At 42.2% G+C, this 23468-nt stretch overlaps 1 protein-coding gene across 4 annotated transcripts in view; it reads right to left on the bottom strand.

Moving 5' to 3' along the window:
- Positions 1-23468, bottom strand: part of mctp2b (multiple C2 domains, transmembrane 2b) — a 38446-nt gene that overhangs the window by 5799 nt on the left and 9179 nt on the right. For 2 of the 4 annotated variants that reach the window (XM_076739432.1, XM_076739355.1), the window contains 17 exons: positions 22120-22720; positions 18722-18775; positions 17663-17780; positions 15238-15380; positions 14577-14653; positions 13906-14020; positions 13705-13737; positions 12015-12185; positions 10471-10601; positions 9587-9773; positions 8004-8097; positions 7817-7919; positions 7569-7671; positions 7279-7380; positions 7119-7193; positions 5927-6046; positions 2343-2456 (listed from right to left, as the gene is read on the bottom strand). In XM_076739432.1, coding sequence (XP_076595547.1) covers positions 2343-2456; positions 5927-6046; positions 7119-7193; positions 7279-7380; positions 7569-7671; positions 7817-7919; positions 8004-8097; positions 9587-9773; positions 10471-10601; positions 12015-12185; positions 13705-13737; positions 13906-14020; positions 14577-14653; positions 15238-15380; positions 17663-17780; positions 18722-18775; positions 22120-22671 — 2292 coding nt within the window. In that variant the 5' untranslated portion in view covers positions 22672-22720. The remainder of the gene's footprint in view (positions 1-2342; positions 2457-5926; positions 6047-7118; positions 7194-7278; positions 7381-7568; positions 7672-7816; positions 7920-8003; positions 8098-9586; positions 9774-10470; positions 10602-12014; positions 12186-13704; positions 13738-13905; positions 14021-14576; positions 14654-15237; positions 15381-17662; positions 17781-18721; positions 18776-22119; positions 22721-23468) is intronic. The other 2 variants (XM_076739510.1, XM_076739583.1) reach the window with 2 other exon arrangements.

Raw genomic sequence — 23468 nt, 5'->3', positions numbered from 1 at the left:
GTATGGTAGAGGGTACAGCTGGAACTGTTTTATTAAACGGGGAACTTCCGGCCTCTGGACAGTACGTGGCCTGTAAGACCCTTTGATCTGCTCGGCGAAGAAATTCAGAAATATATATCTTAACAATATTTGACTTATCTTTTCTCTTTTCCTGGCATTTGCGTTTTGCTGCAGTCTCCATTTTGTCTCAGCATGAAAACAAAGTTCCCTCATCCCACCCAAACACATGAGATATCACTGGAAAGGCCAGGATGTCCTCTACTGAGCACACCAGGACTGAGTAGGGTAGCTCAAATGAGTCAGAAGATATAGACCAAAACCAAATGTCCACTACAGAGGACACAAATGAACAGGCTGGGTCTCAGGAGGATATTGTTTTTTTTAACTATGGTAATCACATATTTTCTTGTTTTAATGAACATGTCAGGAATCATACATTGCAGTCGGAGTTCAGTTAAACTTTTTGTTAGGAAAAATAATAGCAATGCTATGAATGTTTAATAATGTCAATTTTTTCAGAAGTCCAACAAAAGATACAGGCCAAATGTTGAATTTCATTTAAAAAATGGATTAACATTCTTGTTTTCTGTTATGATTTCGCTGTGTTATGGTAAAATTGTTCTGTTAGTCCACTACAGTGGACATGCTGTAAAATCTAAAATAAAAATATTTTTACAAAATTCTAAACTGTGAGTTGTAGTTTTAGCTCCAAAGAGGCAGGAAATCACAAAAAAGATGAAACTGAAAGATACTTTTTTTCCTTGTTATCTCTGCTGAAGTAAAAGCCAAACCAGTACGTCAGTGCAGTTTGTGGAGACGAGCTCGCAGAGATGAAAAGGCTAATCTCAAGAGTCATTACAGATACAAACATGTTGAAGTGGAGGAGCTGAAAAGACAAATGCGCTTGGATAAAGTTACCGCTCTTCAGCAGAGTTTGGATGCCCAACAAGCAGCTGTCATAAGACCACACTCTGACAGAAACAGTGTCACGCAGGCAAGTTTTGTGGTGAGCGAGCTAACAGCTAAGAAGCTGAAACCTCATTCAGAGAAAGAACTTGTGAAGGAGAGCCTTGTAGGTCCTGAAGATTTTCCCATTCTGAGGAGACATGCACTGAAGTTTGCATCTGTACACTCAAGAATGACCTGGAAAACGAGCTGCAAGCATCATCATCATCATCATCATCATCATCATCATTATTATTATTATTATTACCACCATCTGACATCAGATGCCTCACCAAGGAGAAGCAGTTCCAGTCATTGTATTAGAGGTTTGTGTGATTTATGTGTTCAGTAATTTAGTGTGACCCAAAGGAAGGACGGCCCTCGATAGGAAAAAGGTTCCCCAGCCGAGTTTTAATTGGTCTTGCAATATGCTGTTTGGTAGAATATTCAGTATATTACAGTATATACACTAGCATGGCTGTAGAGCTGACATGATTAATTGGTTTAGTTGACTGACAAAATAAATTGGCAATAATTTTTATAATTGATTTAATTAATTTATCATTGTTTCATATCTTTGTAAGTTTAATATCTTTCTGTTTTGGGCTGTTGGAAGAGATCAGGGAAGTAGTGAGTGCCCATTTTTCACAATTTTCTGACTTCTGTTGTCTAAAAAAAATAATTAATTAATAGAATAAAACCAGGGAAATGTACAGATTGGTCAATAATGAAAATAACTCCTAGTTGGAGCCCTACATGGCTGTAAATCAGCACACGCTTCACTGCTTTCACAACGTAATAAAGTCGATTGTTGTCTGAACAGTGCTCTGTGTATGTAATTTGCTATAACCTATGGTCTGTGCTGAACGACCATTACTGCATTCAGTAAATGCAGCTGTTACTCCGCACAGAGCGCAGACAAGATGCAACATCGTTTTTTTTTCTGTGAGCTGTCACAGTGGGAAAAAGCACCATGAATTGTGACCTTTTCAGAGCAGAGGCCTAAAAGTTTTTCTAATTTGACCAGTCACAACAAGAAGAGGGCAACAGACCAATTACAGCGAAGAGGAGGCAGGATTCAGGACAATAACCAGAGACAGGCTGAAAAGAGAGAGCGGTGTTAGTGAGGAACAAACGCTGCAAATTAGCTAATGATATGTTGCATTAGTCTATTCAGTGAGTTTTCTGTGCTTATTTATAATGTGTTATTTTATCATTATGTATCGTGTAGCTAGGTGCAGCTGGTTGCTATGGAAACAAACCAGCTTTTACTTATGAAATGCGGTTGTGGTTGCTGCTCTTTATTCTACAAAATAAAGACGGGAGTGTGAACAGGAGCCAGCAGGCCATCGGGCTGAAGGAGAAGGACGAGGCTGACAAAGCTGCTCTGGACTCACCACGTCCTGACTGACTCGGCCGGAGCGGATCTGGAGGTATTTCCACGAGATGAGCAGGACCAGGAAGAAGGGCAGCATGTAAAACTCCCAGTACCACACCGTCACTACAAACACCTGCGGGCAGAGGGTCACAGAGGTCAGGAATCAGTGAGGGCAGACACAAGAGGGGTGGGATGATAAAGCAATCTCACATCCCGAGACATTTTCAACAGCTCCTGAATCCCCACCAGCTGAAGGCTGATCTGATCTGCTACTGATCAAATCAGCACTGGTCAAGCTGAAGAAGGATACCCTGCCATTATCAAAGCCTTGCTTCCTACATACAGATATCTGTGCAAATGTCGGTCAGGGTGACCACTCTGGTCTGAACCGACTCTCCCTCCACCCCCTGCAACCACGTATGTCTAATTACTCTGCCTCTCTCATATTGTGTACATTAAAGCCGACCACGCGGCCACAAGGAGCCTGTCTGAATATGTCATTAACATCGTAATGGCACTTGTGATGCACATTCCACCTGTGCGTGGCTCAGGTAAAATGGGTGAGGGGATAAAGAAATATGGCTTGTGATGTCTCAATTGCACGGCTAAATGGAACTATAAAATAATCCTGTCAGAGAGGCAGCACCGGCCAAAATGGCAGCGAGCCACAAGGCGTGGGGACGGGTTTACAGGTTTTTATATGCTAATAAAAATAGAAGTGAACATCTGGTAAAGACATCACTCTCCTCTGAGGCACCAACTGACATAAAAGATGACAGATCCTCCCCCCCACCACCACCACCGCCACCGCTACCACCATCAGCTTTAATGTGCAAAAAGCCAAGCATGCTCTTGTCTGTGTTATCACAAGCCAAAACAGGGCCTGGGAGAGGAGATGAAACCAATTCCTCACTGAAAGGGTTATGTTTTATTAGTGAGGACTTTGTAATGACTGGGAGAGCCGGGACAGGGGGAAAGCCAAGTCACGCTTTGGTGGAAATGTATACTCGGGCAATAAAGATTGTGATAATTGCAGCCCATTTCAGCTTGAGTGGCATTACACAGTCTTCGACAGCAAAAAGGGCTCTGGAAATACAATCCAGATCAGAGAGAGAGGGAGAGAAAAAATGAAAGGCTACTAACGTGAGGAGAGCTACTGAACTGGAGGGTCGCACATTTTCAGAATGCAGCAGGATTTCCACACTAATGCTCGGGGAAGGGTTTGCATGGCACGGCGGTAATTCAAGAGCCCAGAAATCACTGACATCATTTACTCCATTCATTGTTTTAATGCCACGTAACTCTGTACCTTCTGCTGAACAGCAGCCACTGAGGACACAAGTAACAATTATGGGATAATGCTAGATGCTAAATGTAGTGTAACACTAGCACAAATGAAGAGGAATCATAAAGTCAGCGGACTTTATAATCTACTTAAAGTTTGCTGACATTAGCGAACATTAGCCGCCATAAGCTAATGGTCATAACAGACAAAGTACGGCTGTAGCAGTGAACTGAACTGAGCAACTGTGCTTTTTCTGTGTCCGGTGTTAAACATTTAGTCTTAATGGAAACATATGTAAGCAGCAGTGTGATCAATGACTTATTAGTCTTATAAACATACACAACACCTCCTGCTTCTGTGGAGTATAACAGTAAAAGTAAAGGCTATGCAGCCTTCAGGAAATGATGGGGGTACACTGGTGCGTGTGCAGTGGACGTGCCTGAAAATCCATTCATTCTGGATAAAGATTCACTGTTCTGTTGCTAACATCACATGTGCACAGTTTTTTCATATCTTTGGAGGTGTTGTCTGATCTTGCGTGATCACTGAAGGCGTGAGGATTGGACGTTGAATCCTTCTCAGGAAACTCCTTTTAAGGACGAGGTGAAAGAGTTCAAAGCAGTTGCTGCATGACAGACTGTCATAAGGAATGTGTAACATGAAAGAAAAAATATTTCTCAAGTATACACTTACTTCTTTTATAGAGTGAAAGGAGGAGGTGGGAGCACACTGATGACACTGATTTTCATGTGGGAGTTATGGTTTTGTACCTTCTCTCAAAATTATTGGTTTATTTCTTTTTTTCGTTTTCTCTGTATTTCCAAGCAAGTCGCTGGTGGCTCCTCTTGTTTCTTTGCTCGGGGTGGGAATGGCAAATCGGGGAAATCCGGGGTTCTGTTTGGATTCAGGCTGTATCTTTTTCTCTGATTTACGGTGCTGGTGTTACATACCAAAATAAAAAGCACCATTCCTAAAAAACAGAGACGTTAAACAGCAAGTCCCACCGTCTTTTACAAAGCTGTCCGACAATCTGCAGATGTTGCAGGTATTTCGTCACTCTGCCCTGTCATGCAAGTGAAGCTTTGATCCATTACTCTCATGTGGCGGTATTAAGCAGGCATTTGTTTCTTCTCACCGAGGACTGAAAAGGCGGGGAGCGTTAGTGTGAAAACACGAGTTCAGATGGTACTGTCTTTCAAACACTGAGATGCAGTGGGAGGATGAGTGTGTATGTTGTGCGCTTGTTCATGCTTGTATAATTTGTGTTTGAGTGTGTGTGTCTGAACAGACAGGCAAAACAACATTATCGCTAATAATTAACACGATATCTATAAGGAGGGATTGGGTATTCTCCAGAGGTACATTATTACGAATCGTTTGCCATCAAAAAGGAGTGTTCCACTGTGAGTACCTGCACATTAACTATGGCTTAAATATTTTCATTACAAGCAGTTTCTGATTAAAGCTCACTGACCCCTGACCCCATCCTGGACAACACAGGGTTTGGGTCCAAGTGATCCTGAATTACAAAACTAAATGCACGACGCGAAGCTACAGAGTGGCTTCTGCACAGATAACAGCTCTGTCCCATTTTTCACAGCAAATTGAACAAACTGTACTATTGGCTGACGTACAGTATCTCTTTACCCGACTCATGAAAAATTCCTTGGCTTCTGTGCAAAACTTCAGTGCCATCTGCAGGACATCAGCTGCAAAAACAAAAGGAACTTTCCATGACCTTGATTGCCTGCATAGTTAATGCTCAAGTTGCTGTATGCCATTTCAATCTAGCTAGATCTGGGAGAGAGTAATGTCAAAAAGATCAGCAACTCCTCCACTTTTCACTTTAAAGACAAGGCTGAGAGGCTGCTCTTGTGTTTCTGTCTTCACACTTGCTAAACACTTGTATTCAACAATGGCAGGATGGAGAATAAGCCTTATCTCTGAAGAGCCTTTTAATTGGACTTCTGTCTCCATAATGGGGTCTAAATCAAACTGAGCACAGATTGGACAGAGGGTTAATGAGTTGTCAGGGAAGTAGAACAAAAATAGACTCTATCTCGACTCCACTGGGACTCTACTCTCTCCAGCTGAGGCTTAACTCTGCATCCATGAGACACGCAGCACTGAAAGCGGCCACTCCAACACAGAGCCAGGGCCAAGCCTGCGTTTCTGCTGAGCCCAACACCGCATTGATTAAGATTCTCGCTGGGAGAGTTCAAGTAGGGGCTGGCCAGACTGCGGTTGTCTTCCGCAGCTCGAAGGGAAAACAGGGGGAAATGCAGATAGTGTGTTGATAAGCAGTTAAAGCACTTCACCAGGAAGGCTAGCAGGCTCCTCTGAACGCTCTCCCACTGGAAGCAGCTTTTGATGTACTGCAGAGTCGACATGATAGCCCTGTACAGTGTCTGAACACGCAGCACGTTCCTGGCCAGAGCCTGAAAGATAAACATGAAAAACACATAAATGTAATAGTTGTTGTCTTTAAAATGCGGATGAACATGCTTTTAATGATGTTTTCATGGAGTACAGGTTTAATTTTGTAAGAAATGTATTCGAGCCAAACACGAAATGTCCAGTCAGCTGGTGAATTAATGAGAGGAGCGGGTACTGTATCTTTCAGAATGAGCCATTGTGGTCAGGGGGAAAAAAAATGTCAGTAATCTGACCTGATTTTGTCAACCAAGACTTTCAACATTAAAACAGAAGGAAAGCCTGGACGTTATGATCCGAGTCGTCAGTGCGAAAGCCAATTTTGGCGTTAGTGAGCAACGTATTGTCTGACAACAATGAGTCTTTGTGGGAAGCACAGACAGTCAGGCACCCTGTCTTGCACCCTGTCTTGCACACTGTATATCAAACTAATGTAGCAGAACAGTGGACAAGAGCTCAGTCACAGTTGGGGTCAATTAAAGCTCGATTCAACTAATTCAGGCGAAGGAAAGTCTTTGCTTTTGTAGTCAGTGCTCTTTAGAGAGAGGCAAAGTAAAAATCGCTCATGTTCAGATCATAAAGAGCTAATTGACAACAAACACAATAACAAACAAGTTGTCTTCTACCTCTCTGTCTCATTATCTTTACTCTTTTTTCTTTGAAATTTCAATTATCCAAACATCACAGGAATATTGTCAAAAGAGCAGTGACCTCTGACCCTCGCCCTCTTTACTGTTGGTTGCTTGGAACGTTTACTGTTATGGAATTTTGGGCTGCAGCCAACTAAGATTTTCAACAATTTTCTTGATGAAATAATTGTTTTGTTTATAAAATGTCAATAAAATCGAATGTCTTCAAATCCCTTGTGTACAGCCTAATACCTTATACCTCACAGCTTAATGTTCTCTCGATGAACCAAATCATTTCTACTAATTTATTAACAAAGATCAACTAAACAGCTACAATTACAATGTGATGTTCAGATTATTTTTTGACTCAATGCAATATGAGGACTCCCAAACCCTGGATTATAAATAAAAAAAATTAAAATGTAAATGAATCAGCACAGGTTCAAACCTTTTTGGAAAATTTGGGATTATCCTCCATGATTCTTCTCTCCCTTGGATTGAAGGTTCTTATACTTGCTCTGACCTGAAGAAAAAAAAAAAAAAGCCATGAGGCCATGAGACGCAGACAGAACCAGGCCCATCTCTTTGCAGGCTGAACTTTTACTTACGGGGTTAAAAATAACCTCCAGCTCCAGAGTGATGCTCCCCTTCGACAGTCTACCTAAGTCCTCCTTCCTCAGTGGGAAGGTGATCTGTTGTCCCCTGCGGATCTGCAGGACAGAAAGGCGTCAGGTGCTGAACTCAGCCGTGAACCTGACCATCAGTCATGCTGGATTACATCTTAGCAAGTCTTCAACCCACTGGAGTGTTATCGCCCTCTTCACTTTAATTTAGACACAGAGTGCAAATAGATTAGTCTATTGTCTGTGTGATGGACTCTTAGTGAGGTAGAGAGTACCGAGAGCAGGGGAATGGCAACTTTTCCCAGGAAGTCTGGCGCCTTGTCTCCATCCTCATCAAAGATAGTCGCCACCAGAACATCATGAATGTCTTTGACAGGGCTGCAGAGACAAACAAGGAGGTCAGATGCTCCTCATAAACCAGCCCATACACATCACTGCATGTCCCCATTTGTGGTCAAACAGCATACATGTGGTGCTACATATATAAGGTAGTATTAATGAGAGAAAGGAGACTCAAACTGACAATGTGAAGACTTTATTCCACTCTGGGTGGAGGCTCTTGTAGACTGTGTGGGTCTGCAGTCTGTCATTCCCCAGTTCCAACACACAGAAGGGATCACTCTTGCCTGCAGAACACAAAAAAACACGTTCACAGTGGGCTCCCTCTGTCCGCTGCGACAGAACAAAGAAAAAACTTCAACGCAAATCACCATTTAAATCAGCGGCCATCAGATCTGCAGCCTTGATAACTTTGACTTGGAGGAAACCAACATCTTGGAGGTTGTCCAGGGACCTCCTCAAACTCTGTGGGGACAGTGAGCAGACAGGAAACATGAGGGTTTAGAAAGACCAGAAAACACTGTGAGAGCACCTTCTGCCACCAAGACTACACAGTTTGTGAGATGAGCCAGACTTTTTCATTCAAGTACAGTCGTAACAAAAAAACAAACCTGGGATTGAAAACCGACTAATCGAGTGTTTCTTCCTTTCCATTAGATTTCAGACTAATTAAATGTCAGATTCAGATCATACACATGCATGAATGTGTTGATACTGTTTACAAATGTGTATAAACTAGCCAGGTCATCCACCAGCACCTTAGAAAATAAATAAAGCCACAGCATTCACAGCAGACCTGTGCTAATCTGTATATGCAGTCGTTTCCCACTTTAATGTCACTGTTGACAAAGAAATGAGTTTCAAGGAATTATGACGATGTTGTAAGGGCACTGAAATAATACATTTCACACCAACAAGAGCTTGTTCTCAAAAAAAAAAAAACATGCTCGTAACTGCACTGCCACACAACAAAAATCCAATTTTGACAGTTAATCCAACTGAACATTCGCCAAGATGGAGAAGATTTCCCAACTAAAGCAAGTTTCAAGTCACTGCAACTTTATTTTCATACTTTACTCATACGTTAAGTTTTGGAAAACAGCTGATGGTAATATATGGCACGACTGTTTGTCGACAGACTAATGAAAAACAGGCACTGCACTTTAAGTGCAGCTTTTAATAACAATATTTAAGGCAGGTTAAAGGGATGGTATGTCCAACAGTCTGAAATATTTGTTCCTCCCAGTCTCTGCAGTCATGACATGTCTTTTCATGGTTATATCCATGCCACCCAGCTGCATCTTAAAGTAACACTTACAGACCTTTTCTCTCCATGATCAACTATCTGATGTCAAAAACACTGATGAGGCAGACATCTTTGTGACTGACGCTCTCATTACAGGACAAACACTGCCATCTCTGGTCCTGTCATCACAGGAAGTAGTGCGCAAATCCTGGAAACAGTTTAGACTGAACTCACTTACAACTGACTTCAATCTTGAACCCCTAATTTCCTCTAAAATCTCAGCATGTTTTAATATCTTCAGACTTAAATTTGAACTTTATAATCACTGAGACCACCATACATGCCTTTCTCCTCACATCCTATTGTAATGGACCTAATTAACAAGCTTTAGACTGACCCAGATTCTCTCTAGAGCTCAGTTTATCTCTCTGTCACCAGCTGCTTTCAGACAACCCTGATTCAAAAAGAGGGAACACTTTATGAAAGCGTTGTTGGTAACCAAAAAAAAAAAAAAAGTTGGTTTCCAAATGATCACATTCTGTATTTATTCACATTTTACAGTGCGTCCCAACTTTTTTGTAACTGAGACTGTACTCAGAAAAAACATTTTACTGGTGTCAAATAAAAGTCTGGTATGCTGACACTTGTAGGGGTGAAGTGACGCAGCCATAAAGTGCAGATAGACGTGCTGATTGTACAGGTACTGACATAGTTGTCCAGCTGGTTCTGTTTTTCATGAGGTTCGTCAAGCGGTGCGGCACAGAGGTCAGAGATCGAGACGCCGTTGCACGTGTTCAGTGTAAGCAGGAAGACCAAGCGTCCTCTCCCCTGGTCCAGGGTCTGTGTGAACAGCTGCCTCTGATTGAAAGGGACCCTGGACAGGTAAACGTCACACCTGTACACACAAACAAACACGTACAGGCCTTCACAAGGTGCATGCTCATGCAGACATAGCTGCAGTCATGTAAAGATTAAAATGTACATACATCACACATGAACATGCAGTGTCACACACAAGAGTGTGTGCACATGCTGTACAGGCATAACACGGGCACACGAGATAAACAACACACCTTTACACATTTAATCCTTTTTTACTACCTTGTCTGTCCTAATTTTGTCAATTGTGTGTTGCTACCTTGGCCAGGGCTCACTTGCAAAAGAGATGTCTATCTCAATGTGATTTTTAATCCCCGGTTAAATAAAGGTGAAATAAAAAATAAAATCCTGACAGTGTGAGTGTACACTTTTCACTTTGGTTATTGCTGTATGTAGGTATGCAGTAGGACTCGGTAGGTATTTACAAGGGAGCAACATGGCGAAGGCTGCATACTTAACAAATGACTGTTCACACTGACAAGCATTTCTTCACATGCCTGCACATTTACACCACACACACAAACTCACGCTGGTCTTTGTTTCAATGATCAAGTGGAGAATCAGAGCAGCTCCTCTGGAAATGTCAAATCTCTTCTTGAAAAGTCTGTTTTGTTTTGTTTGTTTTTTGTTAATAACACATTATATACGCCGCTTTTCAGGACACACACACACACACACACACACACACACACACGTTCTGAACGCAGACTCACGTTCCCAAACAGTCCTCAGTCCTCCGTCCTTCCTTGGACCAGAGCTCCACCTCCAGGATGTCTGGGCTGTCCATGAACTGGTTTAGAGTGAACCTCTCTCTCCACTGAGGTCTGGAAACTCTGCAGTGATTCTGAATCGGAAATGAGCCGGAAATTCAAATTCAGCGAACACAGTCAGAAAACATTTAGACCCTAATTTCCCTGTTATATTGCAATGATAATAAACTTTTTCAACATGCTGTAAAAGTCAATTTGCATCAGTTGAACGTCAGAAAACATGGATTTTTATATCACATTTGTAATCATCTAGATGAACCTTCACAGCTGATATTTAACCAGTTGAAATATGTCCAGATTTTTTAACCACATTTGTAAATTTGATTTTCCAGCAGACTAGTTTGTGAATGTGTTGTTGTTTAAGCAGCTTCAGAAATCAGCATCAGAAATTCCCATTGAACACAAAGGCATAAAACATAATGACTGTTTACTTGAGGCTGCATATAAGAACAGAAAAGGAAAAGGAGCAGCGCTGCTCATTAGATTGCAGCTTTGATGTGTAATGGATGATGCTGCAGAATAGCGAGGTAATCATCAGTGACAGTGCCCACAGAGCCAGCAGCGCAAGAAAGTGAGCATCACTGCTAGACATCATCCAGCTGCCAGGATGAGCAGCGATTACAGCTCAGGCATTTCATGACACACAGCAGAAATCTGCTCCATCTTATTCCAGTTCTTTTCCCAGAACTCGTCCTTTATGTGATCTGCGATCACATCAGAGATTAGAAGAGCATTACAGCCTAACATTTCCACTTCTGGACAGATGATTGTACTGTGATATTAATTAGAAGTCACCAGTAGCAGTCAATGACAAATGTGAATGTAAAATTAAATACATAGTTTATACTCAGAGATCTGTGGCATGAAATACTGTGGATATGTTAGCATACCACAATACTAATAGAAATTGAAGAAACATAAAGAAATTCCCCAAGAAACCAAGGTTTATATCATTTATACATTAAGATCTTATACAGCAAACATTTCCGGAAAAATTAGTGTTAGATTTTCAGAATGCACCATACAAACAGAAGAATGCGACCTGTGACAGCCACTTTGTGAAATGTTAATAAAACGTACTCCAATATCCTTACTGCTGAAGTGTCCTTGAGCAAGATCAAAGTTCAGATCTACAGCTGATGCTGACCTCTGACCCCCTCCTATGCATTTAAAAGGACTTGGCTTAAAAAATATGTGGTTTCAATGAAAGAGCAAAGCAAAATGCTCTGGCTAAAGGAAAGAAGGGATGACAAGACAATATTAAGGAATAAAAATGAGTTTGGGGATTAAAGAAAGGGTTTTAAATAATAAAGAAAAGTGTTTAGGTTTGGAGGAGAAAAGGAGCAGAGGAAGGGGAGAGTGGGGAGAAGAAAAGAGTTAAAAAAAAGTGGAGTGGGGACGGGGAGGTATTACGGATAACAAAGACAATTCAAGAGGAGGAGGAGGGGAGTGGAGGAGGTGAAAAGCATTCGTCCTCCACCCAGTACCTTGCTTCTGTATCTCTGCTCTCCCAGTCTGAAGCGAACAAAGAGCTGACCTCCCTGGGTGTCCAGCGGCAGCTCCTGACCCTCGACCAGAGTCACTGACACAACAGAAGTCCACAGCTGACTCTTCCTCAGTGACTCTGACAGACGAAAGCTCTGAGACGAGCCTCCCGCCTGCAGGAGAGCCATGTGAAACAAAGGAGAGAAGGGGGAAAAAAGAGAACCTCGGAATTCAAACAGAAAACATGCACGCACTATCAGGATATGTAAGACTTCAGTCAAACCAAATCAAGAACATCTCTTTTCTAACAATGCTCGCGCATCGTGCAGACACAGGAAGAGCGGAACCAGAACACAGTCCAGTAGCAGGAGCGGAGGGGGATTCTACTTCCAAATTGTCGCCTGTATTCTGTAAAGATCGCAACATGCTCCAAATCAGTGCTTTGGACATTAGAACAAACATCCCTGGAAGACATCTGAATGAGACCACATTATCTGTCTTCTCCAGTGAAAAGAGAACAAAATCGTTCATTTCATTTCACTGAGAGATTAGGTAAAGCCTGCAGTAGCTACGATGCGGAGCAGCGTCTCTCTTCCATATGTAATAGGGAGCCATATTCTAAGACAATTAGCTGAGCTTACATGAAGACGCAGCACTGGAGGGAGATACGTTTAACCCAGATTCAATTAACGCAGACGCATAGGCGGAAAATCGGGTTTCAATTAACAGACCGCACTGAATGCACTTGGCGGAGAACAATAATTATCTGAAGCAGCGAGGGAACGTGCACTCAGTGGCCATTTTATTAGGTACACCTGCTCAGTAATGCAAACACAGGATCACGTCTATAAACATGCAGACGCGGTGAAGAGTTTTCAGACTTCTCCTCAGAATGAGCAAAGATGCCAGATGTGGCGGTTCAGGCTGCCCCACTCAGGTTCAGAGATCCATGCACTACAGAGGTTAGAGTGTATAGAAAATGGCATGATAAGCAAAAAAAAAACAAAAAAAAAAAAACGTGCATTCAGCAGCAGCTGATCTTTGGGTGAAGTCAGAACACAAACCAGACTCGTTTCATGGATAAAGCTGGAAGAATTTTATGTTTCGCTGTGGTTTGTCGCATGTAGCATGTCAGCAGACTTATCCTACAGGGTAACCGCTCATACACAAACACTCTTGCCAAACAGCAGTGTTGTGCAAAGGGGCGACTCTAAACACACAAAACAGTTGTGCATTGAGTCGGCATGAAAAAGGTAGTAGTAGGCATAGTAAGAACTCAGTGAGCACTGACTGTTAATGTCTCTTATTTAATGATTAATCTTAGAACTATAATGTTACTAATTACTGATCACATCACATACATTTGTCAGACTTTACTTCCTTCAAAAGACACCATTTTTCTAAAGAATGTGGTGATCTGCTGCCCTCTTGTGCAAGGAAACAAAAACGACTCAGATCAACCTGCAGTCTTCCTTCAGCCGGGAGACACTGCTCAGCTTTGACTACTCTGGGCGGTGTTGAGGGAGGCCATACCACTGACTTATGATTCCAGACCCGAGTGGCAGCTCTATATTTCTCTTTCCTTATTTCACTATTGTTTCCATAAGTTCCCTCTTTCAGATCGGTCAGATACAGACTGCTAAGTAAATGTTAGGTATGTCTGTCCAGTGTGTTCCCTCCATCATGCCTTACCCTAATACTTCGTTTTCGTTTTTGGGGCCACCGCTGCCAACAGGAGCATGCATGTTAGGTGCAAAACAAAATGACACTGTGGTTAGTCGGACATAGACAGAAACACTGCTGAAAAACAGAAATGTGTCATAAATGCAAGGCATCACAAGTATCCCTACTGCCAGATAACATGCAGCATATGCATATGAGAGCTTGCCATACCTGGCCTCTCTTGCTGTCCCCATCTCTGTGTGACAGACTCATGTCCACCAGCACCACCCCCATGTCCTCCTCCAGGCTGTTTGGGTCGTCCAAAGGCAAAGACAGCTCATTGACTCTGAGAAAAAGTGAATTTCAGCTTCAGTTAAAGACATTAGAGAGTCTTTGTGTTCTGAGGGTTTACCAGGACAGGACAGGAGAGCACATTAACACCTTTCTGCTACACAAAATGATGTTTGAGATTTTTTTTGGTACTTTTTTCTAATCTTTGCTTTTTGCTTGTGAAATACTGGATAATTTTACACATTGAGAGCAAAATAGAACAATGTGAATCTGAAATGGCCACCGAACACGTGAAATCTGTGACAGCAGGTCACAAGTCGACAAAGCTTCATTTTAAGGGTAACACACCAAATAGATGGGAACCATTAGTTTACTGTATATTGACCACTGACAAGTACAAAGCTGCTTAGTCTGACCACACCACTGTGAAGATAACTGTGGGCTCTTTGTGACTAGATATAAGTGAAATTTTAATTCGACTTAAGTCAATAATTTTGCTGATTTTAAGTAACATGTCCCCTATTTTATTCTATTTTTGCAGCGTAACAGTGCACACTCCTTCTGCCTCCACTCACTCAGAGCTAGCACCATACCCCCACCCACGCACTCACTTGTCAACCTCCAGATCGCTCAGGGTGACACTGGCGGAGCCCATGAAGTCATCGGTGGTGAGATCACGGTCGTACACCTGGGTCATATCAAATGCCAAGAGACTGTTAATACAGACGGCATCATACACGCCATTATTGTAACAGTGAGCGGCTGATTGGACGACTGTCTGCAGACCCTCATACACCATGATCACAGTTATCTGTTACTGTGAACAGTGTGCAGGCACTGACTAGCTGTGGCTTTTGATAATAACACAAATTTTCAGGGTTAATTTCATTCGCTGATGAAATGTTTTGAAGATTCAGCTTGACGGGTGGTCGCTGAAAGGACAGTTGACTTGAGGTGAAGTGTTGTGGTGGCAGAACTGTCAGTAAGAGAGTTGTTGAATAAAACGTTTAACTAATTCGTGGGCCTTTCCTCACACATGAGGCTTCCCTCGTGCACGGCTCCGGAGCTGCACCACCAGAGCTGCAATCACACACTGTTACAGAGAACACATTGAGCATTACAGTATAAAGAAGCTCAGACTGACCATGTGACAAATCTAACATATTTAACACTGTACCGCAGTCTGGCCAACACAACAGTGTCACTGTCCCACAGTATAACAATGAACTTTTTCCACCAAATAACATGTTTAAAAAGCGACCGTTACGTTACCTTGATGTACAGTCTCTGGTTTAGATCCTTCACAGGCAGGGAGAAGGTCTCATTCCATGTGGGGTTCAGGTCTTTATAAACTACTTTGCTTTTGTAGAACGTTTTCCCGTCCAGTTTGAATTTCACATAAGGATCGCTGGTACCTGGAAATGATGATGAACAATGCAGTTCAGAAGAGTTACTGATGTTTCTGATACTGACAGACATTTTAAATAACACCTCACCATTACACATTGTTCTTGATGGACATAGTTCCTGCACTGGGGATCAAACTTTAACTAACAGACCAAAATGCAGTTCTTATGTAGCCTGAAAATAAACGAACGAAAACAATTAATTAGACCTAAATTAAGTGATAGATAGCCAACAATTTTTCAGAAGGTTTTGTTTCAGTTTATAGGTCACAAAATATTTCTCCTGAGCCATGAGAGGTCATGATTTTGACTTCAGAGCGAACTGACGACATCACTGTCATCGTGACTGACTGTAATAAAAACAAAAGAAATGACCCTGCTTCTAGTTCCCAAATTAGGTTTATAGATAGCCATCACCTTCGTTTCTTAACTTCTAAGTTTCTGGTTTCCAGTAAGGGGGAGGATCAGGGTGCTCATAGTGTCATCTCTCATGTGTCTGTATGAAGGATGTGGTTTTTTCCTCCCTAACCGAAGGGACCACAACTTCCTGAATTGAAAGCCAATCAGATTTCAGCTTCCATTGTGAATAGTGATGGTGGCTGACAACCTTCTGTGTGATTACATGTTTATTAGTATTTATGACGACTGTGTCACATGTAGATAGAACAACAGGTGAACCAGGATTCAGAACACTGTGTTCTCTTTTCTACTGTTAGTTTTCATGAAAGTGTTTTTACACCTTTGTATCTTATATTTGTTGCTGCTCTGTCAAGTCACTTCAAGCGAAAGGAAATACAAACTGTGAGCTACGCTGTCAATCGACCAGCTGAGGGCAGCAAGCTACACAACACAGTTGGAGGGCCATTAGCTTGTACTCCTCTGCATCCATGCCCTCTGCGATCATGCCTGGTTCTGTGCGGTTTTGCTGTTACAATAGAAGCATTACATTAGAAAGCTATTACACAACAAGCCAGTGCTATCCATCAGCAAACAGCTGCTAGCATATGCTCTGCACGCAGTGTATATAATGTGACCAAAGCAAAGAAGAGGTGGTTTATGCACTGCCTTTAAAAGACCATATAGGCTCAACAATAATGTTTGAAACCAAATCCTCCTGCACCTTGAGCCTGCCTTCATCCTTTGTGTTATGTTTCCGCAGCGCCAGGTTGGGTAAATATGAAGCCACCTGGGAGAAAAAAAGGTAATCCAAATACATGCACAGTTTGAAGGGCCTGGTGCGCTGAATGCTGGGTGTGGCTCAGACAGGTTCTAATATGCTGTTTGGAATCCTGCCCTGGCTGTTACAGGAGCTTCACAGCTAACCCGTCTTTGGTGTCCCTGGATTCAATAACACAGGGTGTAATCAAACAGACGCTCCTGACCGTCATTAATGAACCAAGGCTAAGCACACAAACTAAGGCCAGCGCAAGCGAAAACACACACCGGCAGAGGACGCGGCTTTTCTGGTGGGGATAAACATGAGAACGCTCCCCTGGACACAAATAATCTTCAAAGTCTGATAAGTTTAGAAAAATGATAAGGAAAGGTGAGATCTGGTATGACTTAAACGATCTAAGGCCATGACAGCAGGAGTACTTACTCACTGAGACAGAAACGCTCATGTGCATGTTAAATGATGACATAGGTGACAAACTGTAACCCCGTGTGTCAGCAGTGACAAGAATATGAGAATGTGACCAATGTGAGAAACACAGCACAAGGCATTTACTATCCTGACTGTGGAGTGTCTGCTGCAGCTGTCAGATCCACATAACACAGGAGGGATGAACAGCGGATATCGTACATGCACTACTAGCTGTAGAGTTCCTTAAACATCCAGGCAGAGAAATCATTTGGACAGAAAAGGTTGAGCAAGTACTGGGGAAGAACTAGAAACTTAGGCCAGATTTTAGGAGAGGAATACTCAGTGATCAATATCATTATTGATCACTTAGTAATGTTTGCTCCTGCATCTGCCCAGTGTCCTCCTTCTGACCATTAACGAATCATTTTACTTCCCTGTTGCTGCAGATCTAGTTGATTTAATGTTGTCTGCATAATATTAGAATCAGAATTTCAACATGTTACCATTCTACCCACACTATGTTTGTCTGTAAGGTAACAGCTGCCACCTTCTGCATGCAAAAAAGGACAAGATTACACAGAGACCTGCTGTGCTCCATTGCCCACATGTGAAATGACGTGTCCTTTGTTGCACTTAACTGTTGCTGTGCAGTATCATGCACTATTTGTACTGTATGTGTAATAGAGTGTTAAGTTGAGGCTCTTACCACAGCGGTCCCTGATGACCAGGTTGCGTCCTTCCTTTAGGCTGATGGTGAGCAGATAGGACCTGGGAGGGACCCTGTTGTTCTCTGACACACCCGGGGTCTCGTTGCCCATCTCACACTGGACACACAAACCAAACAGTTATCACCATTTCTTTCATTACGACTAGCAGAACATTTGATTGCATCTAGACCCTCAGAACCAGACAGCTGTATGTGAGTATGAACACATATCATGTAGAAATATACCTGTTTTTTGTTACATACTAGTGTTTTATTATTAGAATTCATCATTCAGTTATACAGTATCGGATCACATTTTATATTCCTCTGTAACTAGTTTCGAAACTCACACTAAGCCGTCATTAATGGTTTAAGCTAAAAGGGAAAGTTCTAATTTTGTGCTTGTTTATTATTCTTTTTGGAATAACAATAATGAACAATGAACTGCAGTGTCCACATTGTCAGTATCATTTTTTGTACATTTTGTACTGTGTTGACCTTTTTTTTAATGTTTTTGACACAAGATAAAAAGTACACTCTTGGGACGGCTTCATGCAGTTGTATGCCATTCTATGCTTCCTGTCATTTAATGTTATTTAATCACTATTAAGCCTCTCCACCGAAGCAAACATCTTTCAGAGAATAAACCCCGGGAGCCTGGAATCACCCTGCGTCCCAGCCCTGACCAGCCACAAAAGCCAGGATGACACACACTGAACACTGAGCCACACACAGCCTACTGTCCCATCATGTCCCGAACACAGCACAATAATCTGGAATTAAACTCTGACACGAGTGTGTCGGCCAAAGCACAATGCTGCTGTCTGCACGATACTCAACAAAAAACAGGATCACAGCCACTTGACAGAAACCCTTTACTGCACTGTCCCTTTGACCACAGTGATGAAAGCACCTGCACCCGCCTCTTCAACACCATGTCTTAGCTGTGAGATAAATCTTAGCAGACAACAAACTAAATAATATTCAAACTGTATCAGTTGAGCAACACTGAATCCCCATACAAATGAACAAATGCCCGAATTGGATAGCAGGACTTACATTTTGGCTGTCCCCGTCTTTTAACACATGATCGTTGAAATCATGATTGTCATACTGTGGAAGCAAAGATTGATATGTTTAAAAAGTCAATCATGTGACATATGAAGAGGAAAGTCCCAGATAATGAAAGAGGAATGTTTGTCTGCTGATCAGTCAAAGGTTCGGGAACTGATCTCTTTGGCATTTCTACAACCAGCACAAATCCTCTGAGCATTTATTAAAAATTCCTGTATCCTGGGGACTGAACAGCAGTAAACCACAGAACATCGTACTGGAGAAGAGGGAAATGTGCTCTCTTTCTACCCTGTTGTACTGACAATTCCGAGCCTTTACCTCCTTGTAGACTTTAAACCACGAGGGACTGAGTATTATCCAATATATTTGACACTATTTTCAGATCTTTAGGCAACCTACTGTTATGTATAACATGGACAGGCTGCATAATGAGGAGAAAGTGCATCTGGATTTTGGCCAAAAATGCCTTTACAAAAAGTCAGTGTTCCAGGAATAAAGCGCAGAGTGGTGATTTTCCAGTCTGTGGTATGTTTTTTTTTTTTTCTTGGATGTAGTTCCAACAAATTTCAAGGGTACAGTTCAAGAGAGTTCAAGAGACTGTGGCCAGATTAACCTGCTCTGAGGCCCCAGGGAAAAAATGACCTGCTGTGCCCCCATTAGCCCCCGGTTTTCCACACTGTGCACAATACATTCATTGTCTGTACCGTACAGTAAGCCAAATCAAGTCAATTTGATTTGACCTGAGCTGCCTACAGCTTTGTTATTCTGCAATGTTGCAGTAAATAGTTAAATGTAAATCAACGTACAGTACTGACTAAATCAATGAGTGCCTGCAGCGATACGAGGAGCTATGTGAGGCTGTACTGAGGCACTGTGCTGTTACATGCTAACATGCTCATAATGGCAATGCTAACACACTGATGTTCAGCAGGCGTAATGTTTACCATGCATGTCTACACACATTTCTGTCCAGATATTTCCCTGAAACTCAACCCATCTGGCAGATGTTGAAATATTTCCCTGCACAAGTGTGATGGATGAAATTACTTCTCTTGATTTTGTGAAACTGGTTTCCAAAGTAAAGAAAAGATTTTGTGTTGGCGTAACCCGAGAGCTTACTGTACCAAATGCCATGTTATCACAGTAAGACCATCGAGGGTGTGTTACGAAGCCTTTAGACATTATTCACGCTTTGCTCTGTTGTTCAGCAACATATTTGGTTCAGTCATTAAGCTGTCTTACTGCACTCCATCCGCCACAATGAAACCAGGCAAATAATAGTTGAGGGAATTCAGAAGCAGCACTGTTAGAAGAAAAGAATGATTAAAAAAAGTCTTTCAACACTTTGAAAAAAACTGAAGTAGCTCTGAGAGATTATTTTGCTATCAAAGGGAAGCTCTGAGCTGAAGAGTGAAGACCTGTGACAGCTCAGCGCAGCACCTTCACTCTAATGAGAAAGCAATCCCTCTGACTGAGTGGAATGTAACGCAGGTGCAGATGACATATTGCCTTCTTTTGTTCGTACCATTATCCATTAAAGACGGTATTTACTGAACTATGGGCTTTAATATAGCAAACATGACTGTGAAAAGACACGACTCTGATTTCACGGGTGTCTCTAGACAGCAGGTAAACATGGCCAATATTAGATCATGAAGGCATACAGACCCTGACTTTGGCAATCCTTTGAGTCTGTTTGTTTTTGTTTTTTTAATGATTTTGGAAAGGCAGAGTACTGTGACAGTGCACCGGCCAACTTCAGAGCTTAAAACGCTGTTTATATTAATGATTGTTTGGGGTGTGTAAAAAGTAATTATATTATAATGCTAAATTATTCAAAAAACAAAGCTAAATATATTAGAGTCACTGAACACAAAGGCATTTCCAGCCCTTGATGCATGTCTCTGAATCTCTTTCTTACTTTGTCTCTGAGGATATGATGTTATGGTCTTTGTATGGATTTCTCCACATGTATGTTTGTTTTTCTTCATACTGTACTCAGGCCTCTCTCGCACAAGAGATCTTGATCTCAATGAGATTACCTGATTAAATAACGGTATAAAAAAGTTATATATGTCTCAATATGGCACTAATTGCTACATTGCTACACTGCTACAAGGAGGAAAAAGTAACATGACATGTAAAAGAATCCAAAAATACATTTGAGAGAATCAAAACTCAAGATGTCTCCACTGTGAACCATTAAAGACAGACGTTTAAAGGCTTATGAAGCTGCCCAGTGATCCACCTTTTCTCAAACAATTAAATCAAGGATATGAAGAAATTTCTGGAGGCTGTAGATTTCAGCAAGGAAAGTTATTGTACTGCAAAAAAACTATTATATGAAGTGAGAACCATGACTGACAGGTCAGCTCGTCACCGGCATGGTTTGAAGTAGTTAAAAGTAGTTCATTGATTTCAGACATATGTCCTGTTACAAATCAAAATAACTTTTAACAGACATGTAGTTTCAGATGTTTGCTCGTATTTAGAAATTCTGCCACCTATTGTCCATGAGCTGGCAAGACAATATCCATGGAATGACACAATGTTTACATTGTGACATTACTTTATGTCGTATCTTGTCTTATGTAATTGTGAAATACATTCATTCGGTACGACATCCTTGTTTTTGACCTTTAAATGCATAAAATACTGAATATGCAAGTATCCTGTTTGAGTGACTCTTACATGTAGGCCACAATAAAAAACACTCATGACTGACTGACTGACAGTGATAAATGAATACCTGCATATTGCCCACACTGTCAGATGAAATGGTTTAAATATGCCCTCCAAAAAATGTCCTCTTTTGTCTTCCCTTCATGTACAGTAAAAGATCAATTTGCTAAGAATACGGTGTAGCACGTGTTAAATGTGGCCGTGCCAGCGTGGCAGCCACACTCAAATCCACATCCTTGTCGCCGTTCAAAGTGTCACACTGTTACAAAGACGCGACTCATTAAATCTCTTGCCTTGACAGTAGAAAACCACAAACAGACAGTGTTTGCCAAATGCTGCTGTAGACTATTGATTTTACATTTCAACTCCATCAAACTCCTCCAAGTTAAACTTTGGCCATCCTGTGCAAACACACCTGACTCCTCACACCCAGAAATGTACAATAAAGCAGCCAATTCTTTGGAGGTATGCTCTCTCTTTACCTGTGTGTCACAGAGAGACAAAATACAGTCCCAGCTTATTCCTCTGTCCTGCTCACTGTTAAAGATTCTACAAAATCCTTAAATATGAAATGGATAGTAATAATATTTGGGAACACATACGGAGGTTAAATGCTTACTGTATTATATAAGGCTGATGTTTGGAAGACTGATCTGTTCTTTCTTTAAAATGACTGGACATTTCAAACACAGCGCCTGTACCTGTGAGCCGTCCTGGGAGACCTGCACAGAGGGGAGGTCTGGGCTGTAGACGGTCATCACCTCCGGCAGGGCCAGCTCCTCAGGCTCCATGCCCCCGACAGGTCTGTAGATTGTCTCCGGGGCGCTCTTCTCCTCACAGAGACTGTTGAATGATTCCTGAGAGGAAGCCCAGTCTGTGCAGGCTACAGGCACACTTAGTCTGTGTTCACTCCTCTCAGCTCCTCCGTCAACTGCTTCCATCTTCAGGCCACTCCCACCTGCTCCCGGGCCTCTGGCAGACTTGACAAATGGTGAGGAGGGGCTGCTGTAGCAGGGGGAGTTGTACTGTTGGAGCTGCGTGGTGGAGGTGGCGTGGGCGTACTCCTGCCTCATGTTCCTCATGTCCCTCATGTCCCTCATGTTCCTCATGTCGGGAACGGAGGAGCTCATCCGATTGTCCAGGATGTGTTCATGCTGGACGTGCGACTTGCTTGGGCTCGTCTTGCCTCGTCGGAGGTGTGGCAGCATCTTCTGGCGGAGATGCCGCAGCATGCCCGGCTTCTTGGAGTCCATGATGGGAGGGAGGGTTAGTCTGTGTCTAAGATCTGGACATCACAAACAGCTAGAGTACAAAACAGAGACAGAGGAGTTAGTTACTGCGTGCAGCTATGACTGACATGACGTTCACATTCATCACAGTGTGTCACTTTCCTGCACTTCCAAACACTCACAACTGGCTGGGGAAGTTCTGTCAGAATCAGGTCTTTCTCTGTTGGCCACATGTAACTCACATGACATATGAGGAGAAAATGAAGCTGAGTTTGGTCTGGATCAGCCCTCAGGTATTAACGGATGACTGTATTCATGTGGAAATGAAAACATTCTAATTTAATTTGACGTTAAATCCTCCACAGAATGAGAGACACAGAAAACATGGAGGAAAACTGTATTGAAAGTACATTTAACCAATAGTTTGACATTTTGAGAAAGAATTCTAATAAGCTGAGAAAGTCCTCTGTCATATCTGTGTGTTACTGTATCTGTACATCTACAGCCGGTGGCCTGTTAGCTTAGCTTAGCAATAAAGACTGAAAATGGAGAAGAAGCTAGCCTGGCTCCACCCGAAGGTAAATCCACCTGGAAAGCTCACAAATTAAAATGTTATATCCTGGTTGTTTAATCGGTACGAAAAGCAAAGAACAGTGACACGTTGTGGTTTATGACGGGACTTTCTGGTTGTCTCTCGCTGCAACGGGGCAAGAAACAGTGCAGCACCATGACAAGACTGACTAAATGAGCCTTAACGAGTTAACCAATGTGCTTAGGCTAACCAGGCTCCCCTGATACCTGCCTTTATGCTCAGCAAAGCT

Source organism: Chaetodon auriga, chromosome 1 (genome assembly GCF_051107435.1).
Source record: "Chaetodon auriga isolate fChaAug3 chromosome 1, fChaAug3.hap1, whole genome shotgun sequence".
NCBI classification, from domain to species: Eukaryota; Metazoa; Chordata; class Actinopteri; order Chaetodontiformes; family Chaetodontidae; genus Chaetodon; species Chaetodon auriga.
Note: the sequence above shows the minus strand (reverse complement) of the source record. Positions and strands in the feature narration are given on the sequence as shown.